The following is an 11150-nucleotide window of genomic DNA, read 5'->3' on the forward strand; positions in this document are numbered from 1 at the left end:
TTTATGCAGTTTCCTCACTAACTAAGCAAAATCTGAGAGAGTATCTAAGAGCTTAAAAACCCTGTACTTCTTCTCCCTACCTTAAAGAAAGCTTTTCTGATGAAATGACAAGATGGCTATTTATTTAGAACAAGAGTGAAACTCATTCCCAATGAAAGCTAAACCAGAATGACTTCTGAGGTCCCATTCAGCACTGGAAGGCTCAACTAGATATAACATCACAATAATGTTACAGTAAATGCAATTAGCATCACCATTCCAGTAGGAGGAGTGAGTTCCCAGGAAATCCCTTGCCTTCAGTATCCAAGTTAGAAATAGGTTCTCTGAATTTTACAATGTGAACCTATCATATTTGGCAAACTACAAAAAAAAATCCTAATAGATTTAAGAAATCTGATCAAAATTGCAGGATTTCTAAAATTCACCATTACACGAAAAACCCACATAAACAAATTCCTTCAAGGAAAAGTTCAAAAAGATATATATAAAAAGTGGTTTGAAACTGCTCATTAGTGAATATCCTGCCCAGACAAGCAGAGCTTATTTCACATAAACCTAGCCTGTCATGTAAAACTCTTTCAGTAAAGCATTTAGGTTCCCTATTACATAATAATGCACTGAAAGTAATTATATATTTAAAATCTGTTCCTTTCATCTCCTTCAAGGACATCCTTATAAATAAAAATTGAGCCTCAAATTTAGAAACTACTGGAAACTAGTTATTTCAGTTTACCCAATATTTATATACAGTTGTCCACATCTGGAAGTCAACCCAGTATTACTTTTCCACACAGACCTTACACAATACCTTTCCTAGAAATAAATCTATCAATAATGTTACACGTCACTTAAACCAGTCACTGGCAAAGCACAAATACAGCAGCAAACAATCCTTTGTTTCAAACCTACATTTACTATTTATTATCATGGTATTAAAAACCCAAAATACATAACTTTGAATCAGATTTAGGCACAAATATATTAAAACAAAACACAAAACAGAAGAGAACCAACCTGGTGGTAGATAGCACGGAACACCACTGAAGGAAGCATAGTCAATAATGGGGAATGTGTGTAGAGGGAGGGCCAACAGGTAATTTCTTAATCAAAACAGTGACTCCGCCTACATGACCACACTTGTTATGCACAGGACACTGTATTTGGTACTATAATAGGATATGAAAACACAGATGACTTCTGCTTTCACAAAAATTTTACCATCTCATTCTGGAGGGAGAACATCACTTCATAACTGACACTGACTCAGCACAACAAATCAACAAATACAGGTATCATTCAAACTGGTTAGCAGAAAGGCCAAAGACAAAAGAGAGTTATGGAATATAAGTGGCCCCAGGTCCTTGCTGCCCTACCTTCAGTAAAAAACTGTGGTCAAGATTAAGATGATAGATGTAAAAACACTCTGACGAAAAACATTTCTTTTTTCTTTTTCTTTTTCTTTCTAAAATGCCCTGTTTATTCTGCAAAAATCTGGAATACTCCACAAATCTGTGTGTCATCCTTGTGCAGGAATCATGCTAATCTTCAATAGTTTCAGTTTTAGGATATGTGCTGTCAAAGCAACCACAAGAAAAACATTACTTGATGCTAAATAAATACAAGGCATGACCAAAAACAGTTATGATCAACAATATCTCATCTGTTCAACACCTAATAGTCAACATATACACTAGTAATATTAGTTCTAAATCTTCAAGAGGCAGAACAACGCTGTGAACATATAGCAAATATCAGCTTTACATTTCTGAATGATGGGATTAAAACTAGGCAAACTGCTATCATATGTTCTCGCTTTTACTTGACAGCTCAGCCACAGCTCCGAAAATCACAGAGAGAAAAAAAAAAACTTGACCACCTTGTATCAAAGGATAATAGCTGAGTTTTAATTACGATAACTACAGTAAAATCCAATAGAATCAACTCATCACACCTAAAACTCCAGAATCCAAGAGCACTATCCCCCTTCAGGAAAGTAGCTGATTAGCCATAGGGGGCAGTAAAGTTAAGAGAGTGAAAAGTAAATAGCACGAGGTGAAGTGAGGGCAGGAAATGTTAACAGGCTGGGTAATGAGCCGCGAGTATCCAGAGAAAAGGACAAAGTCTCAATTAATGAATTAAATCAATAGACAGATAATGCCAAACCAGTGATTCTCAACCCTGGCTGCATATCAGAATCATCCTGGGAGCTTTCAAAAATACAAATGCCTGCATCCTACCTTAGACCAATTTATTTAGAATCACCTGAGGGTAGGACCCAGGCACTGATGTTTTTTAAAACTCTCTAAGTGCACAGCCAGGTTGAGAACACTGTTAAACACATAAAATAAAAATAAGCTACTTTATATCCCCAGCTTTTTACAATTTAAAAAGTTAAAATTTTAAAAACACACGAAAATCTATTATTTCCCAAATCTATGATTTTTGTTGATAAACCTGTCTTTGTCATCCAAAGAGAGGCAATACCTCATTAAAGACTAATTCATTTTTGTGATTTTATTAGGGGAAAATATTATTCTTACAAGTAAAAATGAGTAAACTGAAGGCCAAAGGGGTTAAACAACTAGCCCAAAGCAACTGTGACTCATCAATGATACAGGAAGACAGTTTAAGTGTACTATTTACAGGATGGTACTCTATCCCAGTGATCACACTATTTTACTTAAATACATTTTACTGGATTCTCACTTTACAGGCACTTCATAAAAGGATCCAAAATTCAATTAAGAATCAGAGGAGGTAATAACATTGGGGGAAAAAGAAATTTGACCCTAAATAGGAATTCTGAAGATGTTAAGTTAGACTTAAATGGAAGTTTTTCCTTCATGTGAAGGCCAGCAACAGACACTATATTAATTTCTCTAGAAGTATATCCTTAAAAAGTTTTTAAAAATTTAAATGTAAGTCTACCAGAAGAAATATAATATTACTTCCAGAAGACAGTCCTAAAATAGGTAAAATGTTATATCCCTTTGTAAACAAACATTTTTAACATATTCAGACGAATTTCAACTCTCCTTTATTGCCACCCCAATTACTAAAACGGGTTTTGGGTTTAGATGGAATGAAATTAATTTTGAAAGAAATCTATAAACCTTAAAAGTTGAGTCAGTAGTGTCCCTCACCAGCACAAAAAAGTTAAGTTAGTTATGAAATTTCAAGTCGTGTCATTGTTCTTGTTCCAGATACCCTAAAAGACCACATACATCAAGAAAAACAAAAAAAAATTTTTCCCTATAGGTAAGCAAAGCACTTCAAATGAGCACCACTGTTACTGGACTCAATACCTCCAGTGGGACCCAGCTTCTAAGAATATACCAACCAAGAAACTGAGGAAACTTGGTAAGTTCTTTACCTCATCTGAAGGGGACTTCAATCTCAAATCCAGTTTCATTCTATTCTTTGCCATTTACTGGCTGTCTCCCATAAGAAATGCACATCTATACAATTTTACTGGTTAATTCAATTTCTCTGCTTGATAAAAAACTTCTAACTACAACTTTCAATATTTTAAATAGTCACTCTACCCTATTTCCACATCCACACTTATGCTGATGTTACAGCTTCACCTCATTTCGCATAAAGAATATGTGAAAACTGATTATAAACAAATTATACATTAAGTACACTAGCAAAGTTTACAATTTATGTGAATCCTTCATTTAGAAAATACCTTTGATCTGGATTTTCAAATATCAAAGAGAATGGGAACTAACATTCTTTGCCTATTTTTAGGCACTAATTACATTATTTCACTTAATCCCCCAAATCCTGGGGAGATAGAAGGTATTATCCCCATTTTACAGATAAGGAAAGCAACTCAGAAAGATTAAAATTTTACCTTTGACCCAGGGCTGACCCCAATGACCCAACTCTATCATACTGCCCAAATTTCATAAAGCAGGATAACAGCAAAAATACTGAAATCATTTAACCTGGGTACCGGTGTCAGGTGCAACACCATCCAGATAAGTAATCACAGGCCTGAAACTAAGCTGTTTAAGCCTCAGCTTTCTCATCTGGGAACAATATTGGTCTTGCACAGAGTTGCTGGGATAACACAATGAAATATAATTTTTGTAAAAATACATTGAGCTATGGATTGTCATAATATTACCTTAGGTGTGAAAAAGCAAGGGATATCGGGGATAAGATGTTACACAACTTTGGACTATTTCACTTATTATGAGCAATACTGTTTTTGTAATTTAAAAATATAAAGAAAAGTGTAAATTAATTTGTAAATGCTAAATGTTATATAACTGTATGGCATCTACTATTTTACCAAACCAATCCTTCTAGAGACTTACACAAAAAAGGTTAATCAGACTGAAAAGCTTCCAATTAACTGATTTTTTTTAAAAGTTAGAAGTCTCCTAACTGTTGGTTACCAGAGGAAAAGTTTAAGGTAGAAAAATTAAGTACTATACTAATGTAAATTTAAATACAGAAAAAAATGATTGACAGAATGTTCCTACCTTTATTTTCTAATACCTAGTTCTCAGAGGAACTTACGGAATTAACATAAGAAATTTCAAGTATTTTGGAAAAAAAAATTTTTTAAGCTATAAAATATAAGATAGTTAAGTTTGATGACCCACATAACAGTTTCTCATTTTTAAAACATCCTTTTAACAAGGCTTGTTTTTTAAATAGTTTCTGTAATAAAACAGAATTTTCTCTGAACATTTTCACCATTAAAATCCTGCAACCCACTTACTAAATTATTTCACACGAATAAACTTCTTATAGATTAAAAAGTGGGATTATTTTGTTACTCTTTACCCATAGCATGCTTTAAGGAAAATAGCTGACACCTTTCCAGTTTAGATTCATGTGGACAAAGTGTAACATAAGCAGGTTGGCATAAACACTTAAAAGATTTTGGATGGCTACAGACATTGAATCACTCCATAGCAATATTATATTTCAGAGCAGGAAGAAAAATTCTCTTTCATACATGTATTACAGGGCTTTCCACTGGTTTTTGTTAAGGCCACAAATGGAAAAAACTACTACTGACAGAAAAAGCACTCAACGTTGTGGTATCAAAGACACTGCCAAAGTACCAAGTGAAGCAACTGAATTTTTAAAAAACCACTTTTCAAGCATTTTGGCATCTGGAGTAAAACCAGTTTTTCCTAGTGGGTAATCTAAGTAAGAATCTTATTCCTCAATTAAATTTACATAAATTTATCCTGAATACGTAACTTTCCTTATAAAGAATACTATATTTTCATGTAAAACATAGAATAAAATTAAAGTTCCAATTTTATTTTTTTCTCTACTAGTGAGCAACATACTATAAATAAAACATTCAATGGCACCTTCAACTTGTTGAACTATACACCATGAAACCTGGATGAATACTGACTCTGCATATTTTTGCTAGGCTTTTAAAAACAAAATATATTCAAATTGCATCTCCTGACTTGAAGCAACCATATATCTAATATTCAATTATTTTTATTAAATATAAGTAAATATTATATTAAAAAGACAATATAAGGAACATCTTACTAAAAAGCAAATTAAAGAAACATGAAAGAAAAACACTAGCACCAAACCTTCAAATTGCAAAAATAATTTGCCAATTTAATGAAAAAAAATTAAAAAGGTGAAAATATCTATGTTTTAGTTAAGTTTAAAATTTAAAATTCATGAATAGTAGTTCAATGTCCTAATAGGTAAGACGATATTCTTTTATAGCTATGACATCACTCAAGAATTAGTCTTGGCAATGCCTACCATTGTGGTCTACTGTTGACTATGCTATGTAAATTTTCACAATTTTTGTATGCTAAATAGCAAATGATAAATGCAGTACCACAGGCTACACATCTTAAATAAAACCTTCTTTCAAAAGTCAGTTTGGGGCCTCCCTGGTGGCGCAGTGGTTGAGAGTCCGCCTGCCGATGCAGGGGATACGGGTTCGTGCCCCGGTCTGGGAGGATCCCATATGCCGCGGAGCGGCTGGGCCCGTGGGCCATGGCCGCTGGGCCTGCGCGTCCAGAGCCTGTGCTCCGCAACGGGAGAGGCCACAGCAGTGAGAGGCCCGCGTACCGCAAAGAAAAAAAAAAAAAAAAAAAAAAGAATGGGAGAAAATATTTAAAAAAAAAAAAAAAAAGTCAGTTTGATTCTGGCTGTGGGATGTCTTTAATTTAGAAGCACCCCAAGAGGCAGGGCAGTGTAGGATCTGAATGGGGTTCCAGAGCTATTGCAGGTCAACTGTGATTTGAGCTGGGGTTTTCTTTAGACTCTTAGCCAAACTAAGACTGGATTCATAGGCCCAAAGACAAATCAGAACCAGACTGGCCTTAAAGGGGATGCTGGAGCTTTTTCAAACTGATAGAAAAACCTGCTGAACATTTATCTATTTCAGTATGAACTTTTCATTTCCTGGCCTTGCAAAACAGATGATCTAGATTTCTATCAGGTTTCTTTTGTCGAAAAAAAAATTCGAATGTTTAGGACCATTATCATCTTGTTCCATGATGATGCCTATCTCATAAAAAGCAAAGACATTAAAATTATAAAATTAAAAGGCAGTAATCCACAAAGAATAAACTAGAACACCAGGAACCAATTTCTTTCTTTCTTTCTTTTTTTAATCCTCTAAACCTAGTGGGAAAAAGGAGTGAGCCAAAAGGAGTGCCAAGTTCTCCTGCAAGGCATTGACACGGATACCAATCTGAATTACTGTACAAACCTACAAAGTCCCTGGAATCACTGCTTGGCGAACTAAGTTCCCATTCCATTGCAAAGCGACACTATCTACTCCTTAACACCTCTCCAAGTTTACCGTGTGTATCTTCTCAGACGATAAAGTATTTTAAGTCTTTCTATTCTTTGGGCTAAAGGGAACATTTCAATCTAATGACCCAGTAAGTAAGACACTACACTGGTCAGATTTTTTAGGCTTTTTCTTTATAAATAAATCTGAAGGCCAGGTAACTCCTAACCGGTGTTTGCATTAGGATTCCTGGTCTGTAAGACTCTTAGGAACTATCAATGGGAAGGAAAGTTAGGGAGAGAGTGCGTACAGGCGCTTTACAGTTGGAAAAGTAAAGGATTGGCTAAGGGTGGCCGAAAGGAGGAGGCCGGTCTCAGAAAGGGAAGGTCGGAACGTAAGACAGGTTGTTAAAGCAAGATGGGGAAGGGCAAGGCTCGGGGAAGAAGAGTGAAGAACTCTACCCCTCGGGACGCAAGAGGAGAGTTCCAGTCGCAAGGGCAGCTAAAAGAGCGCGCAGGTGGGGAGGGGTGCTGACCTCCTCCAAGACCGGAAGAGTTGAGGTGAACCCAGAAGTGAGAAAAGCAAGGCTCTTAACAGCAAACCTGTTTGAATCAAAGGGGGTGGGAGGACGCCAAGGAAGCATGGGGAACGCGACTCACACACTCCGAGCCCCAGTTGGGCAGAAGAAACCCCCAGAAAGAAATGAAGAAACGACTCTGGCGGCGCGGAGGCGAGCGCCCGCGTTCCTCCCCGGGCTGCGCCCTCGGAGGTTACCTTTGAGCTGGGGCAAGGGGTGCAGCTCCGGCTGGCTGCCCTGGCTGCGGAACTGCGACGAGCCCTGCGAGCGCTTCTGCCTCTGCGCCTTGCGCACCGATTTCCGGGTGAAGCCGTCCACTTTCTCCGAGGCCGAGATGGCGGCGCTGGCAGCCCCCGCCGGCGGCGGCGACGACGACGACATCACCACGGCCCTGGCGCTTGGCAGCTCCGGCTGCTGCTTGCACGGAACGGGCAGCGGCAGGAGGAGAAGGCGGGGGAGAGGCGCCGAGAGCTCGCGCCCCTCCGCCCCGTTCCCCCGGCCGCACTGCCCTCCCGCTCCCGGGCGCCGCCGAGCTTCTCCTCGCCGCCCACCGACGCCTCACGGCCACATCTCAATGCCGGAGGTTCCTGGTCCCCGACGCGCGGCGAGCTCCCGGGGCTGACGGAGGCGAGGGCGGGGGTGGGGGGGGGTGAAGAAGTTGTTGACTCCGAGTTCGGAGGGCTGGTGGACGGGAGCCCGAAGTTTAGACAACTGAGGCGAGGACACTGGGGTGCGGACGTCGAAAGCGACTCTCTTCCCTGCAGCCCGGGTCGCCAGCCGGCCGGCCCGCCAGCACCTCAGTGGCCGCAGCTAGCGCAGCCCGCCCTGCCTGGAGCCTCCTCCCGAGGCGCTGCCATCGCGGGTCCCCTCCGAGCCGCTGTCGCCACCGCCGCGGTGTCCGCTCTTCCCTGTCAGCGCCGACCCCTCATATCCCGGGGCGGTGAACCGCCGCCCCGGCCCTGGGCGCGCACACACACTCGCTCCTCGAAGCGCCGAGCAGTCCGAACCCCCTCCCCCACGCGCCCTTCCGCAGCCAACAGAGAACCCCTGGCGGGCGACCGCTACAACTTGAGAAGGTGCTGGGTAGAGGCAAGGGGGGAGTGTGAGTGCGTGTGTGCGCGCGCGCTAGGGCGCGCGGCCAGGGGGAGGGACCGCTCGGGGGATGGGGAGGGAGGAGATTGACTGACAACTTCCGCGGGGTCCCGCCAGCCTCTCGGAGGCCCGGGAAGGAGTAAGGGGTGGGAAAGCATGCCAGCTCCCTCAGCCAATCGCAGGGCTAAGCGGCAGCAACGGGGTGAAGCTTGGCCTCCTGCAAGGGCTATCAAACTGGGAGGTTAGGCAGAGGAATGGGGCGTGGTTGTATGACGGACCTCGGCCACAGCCAATCGTTAGTGAGGATGACAAGCGGAGTGCCACTCTCACGTCACAACAGTGTAACAAACTCTCTAAGGATTGAGGGGAGGTGCTCCTCCACCAGCGAGCAGCTTTGCACGCCTGCGCGACAGCTCCAGGCTATAATTGCGCTCCTGACAGCCTATGAGAAGACCGGGAAACTAGAGGAGGGAGTCTAGAGAACAAAATAGACTGCGCCCATCCTTCCCTCCCCTCTCTACTGGCCAATGAGGAACTGAAGCGACTGGTAGAGCGCTTGAGGGCTGGGGCGCGAAAGAGCGCCAGGTGTTACGTCACTGAAAAGGGGTGGAGTAAAGGCCTGGTAGGGGTGGAACAAGCAGTGTGATTGATGGCTGAAGTAGTCCCGCGGAGGAAGGCGAGGAAATGAACTTGTCCAATCAGAGCGAGGTGCTGGCCTCTGTGGGCGGGCCTTGGAGCCTCGCTTGCCCTAAGCCGCGCACTTGGAAGTTAACGGGATAAATTTATAGCTCTCTGGTGGCTGTAGCACTGCAGTTCCTGAGAGCTGTTCTAGCGCGAGTTTGGGCAGTCTGGCGTCCACTACTGAAAAGAGTTTCCCAGATCCACACCCTGCAGGAAGAGATTTCTCATTCCCAATTTAGTATCTTACTAATTTTCACTCTTCTTCAGCTGGAGGCCTTCAGCTGCTCCAACAGAAAGAGTAAAAATTGGCTGATCTGTGGTTTGTGGATTTGAGGGCTTGCCATTTACTCTTACTGGGATCCCCTGTAGATTCCATCCAGATTTTAAACTTTTTAAGGACAGGGACTGCTGGTCATCTTAGTTTTTTTGTGTGGCGCTTTCTGTATAATGATGCTTAATAAAAATAAGTGAGCTGAACAGTCTGTCTTCTCTGCGGTTTGGCGGACCCCAATCTCCATTTCTCTCCCACGAGCCCCAGACCTCTTCCCTTCTACAAAATTAAAATGGTTGACATATATTTAAGCAAAACTATCTGATGCGTATGTACCGAAGATGCCAACTTTGGGTAGGAAGTTGGATTCCAGATCTAAAACCAAACACTACTTTAAAATATTTCCTTCCTTACATTCACTGAGTGGTGAAATCGTACACAAGCCTCCTAGTCAAGGAGGTTCAAACCTCAGCAGCGTCTTTGACACCTTCCTCATCAAATCAAGTTCCAGATCGTGTTGAATCTATCTTCACAAACGTTCAAACCAAGCCTTCCTTACAATTTGCACAACCAACCCACCAAATATAGTTCAGGGCTTTCAAACTCACTTCCAGATCCGTCTTTTTAAATGCCACATTTATCTTATTGGCACGTGTGAAGAACCATCCAGTACCTACAGAATAAAGTTCCAATTCCAGGCTCTTCTCAATCTAACTCGTGGCTATCTTTCCAGGCATAAATCGTGCCATGTCCCTACACAAACTCTTTTTTCGATTTAGACACATCATTCTACATACTGATACCCTAAAAGTATAGTGCTTCCTTGACCCTCAGCTCCAACATCTTGAAATAATCCACTTTTTTCCCCATCTTGTTGAGACCTAACTTTTTTCTAACCCTAGCTCAACCCCTATCTTTTATGAAGCCATTCATGATAATCTGGTCAAAAGGGATGCCTTTCTTCTTTACATTCCTATAGCATTTATTATCTATAACACTCACACGGTCTGTCATCATATAATGTCAGAGATGGCAGGCACTCTGCTCTTTCTCCCCTGGAAGTCTGTAAACACTAAGAGAGGAAGAACTCAGTTATTTTATACCTCTGTATCTTTTACTGAACAAAGGATAGACATGCAGTATGTAACAGTCTAATTTTTAGTTCTCAAGAACAAGGTTTCTGAAAGCATGATCATTGGATCGCCTGCATCAAAATCCTCTGAGGTGCTTATTCCTGGTGCTTATTTAAAATGCAGATCCCAGACACACAGAATCAGAACCTATGGGAAAAACACGGAGACATCTACTTTTAATAAGCTCCCTAGGTCATTCTTATGCACACAAAAGTTTGAAACTACTATTTTCTAGTCACCTGGATTTTATTTAGGATAGATTATAAATGTCTAAAAGTCAAGGGTAGTACTATTTATAATAAAGATCATTTATATAGGATAAGAAGGGGAAATAAATAGCAGAAAGCACACCAATAAAGCTAAAATTCATACTGGAATATGATAGATAATAAATAATGGAAAATAGAGACCAAATAGAACAGATAGCAAATAGATACTAGAAACAAATTATTGGGAGGCTTGGAACCAGCATAACTGTCAGGGCTTTCTGAAAGAGCCTCTTGGAGAAGAATTTTGAGAAAAATTTTAAATAAAGAGTGAGTCAAACCCTAAGAAGAGAGAAGGATGGCATTCCATGTTGAAGTCACCAAACATTTTGGGGGAGATGGAAAATACCATAGCCAAAGAATCAAAAGGCCTGACTTT

The 11150-nt window shown here is 41.1% G+C and overlaps 1 protein-coding gene across 1 annotated transcript in view; it reads right to left on the minus strand.

Moving 5' to 3' along the window:
* Window positions 1–7709, minus strand: part of PPP2R5A (protein phosphatase 2 regulatory subunit B'alpha) — a gene marked incomplete at its 5' end in the record, with an annotated part of 92510 nt that extends 84801 nt beyond the window's left edge. The window contains one exon of the mRNA XM_079698673.1: window positions 7526–7709. Coding sequence (XP_079554799.1) covers window positions 7526–7709 — 184 coding nt within the window. The remainder of the gene's footprint in view (window positions 1–7525) is intronic.
* Window positions 7710–11150: the final 3441 nt, after the last annotated feature.

This window comes from Hyperoodon ampullatus, assembly GCF_949752795.1.
Source record: "Hyperoodon ampullatus genome assembly, chromosome: 2".
NCBI lineage: Eukaryota > Metazoa > Chordata > Mammalia > Artiodactyla > Ziphiidae > Hyperoodon > Hyperoodon ampullatus.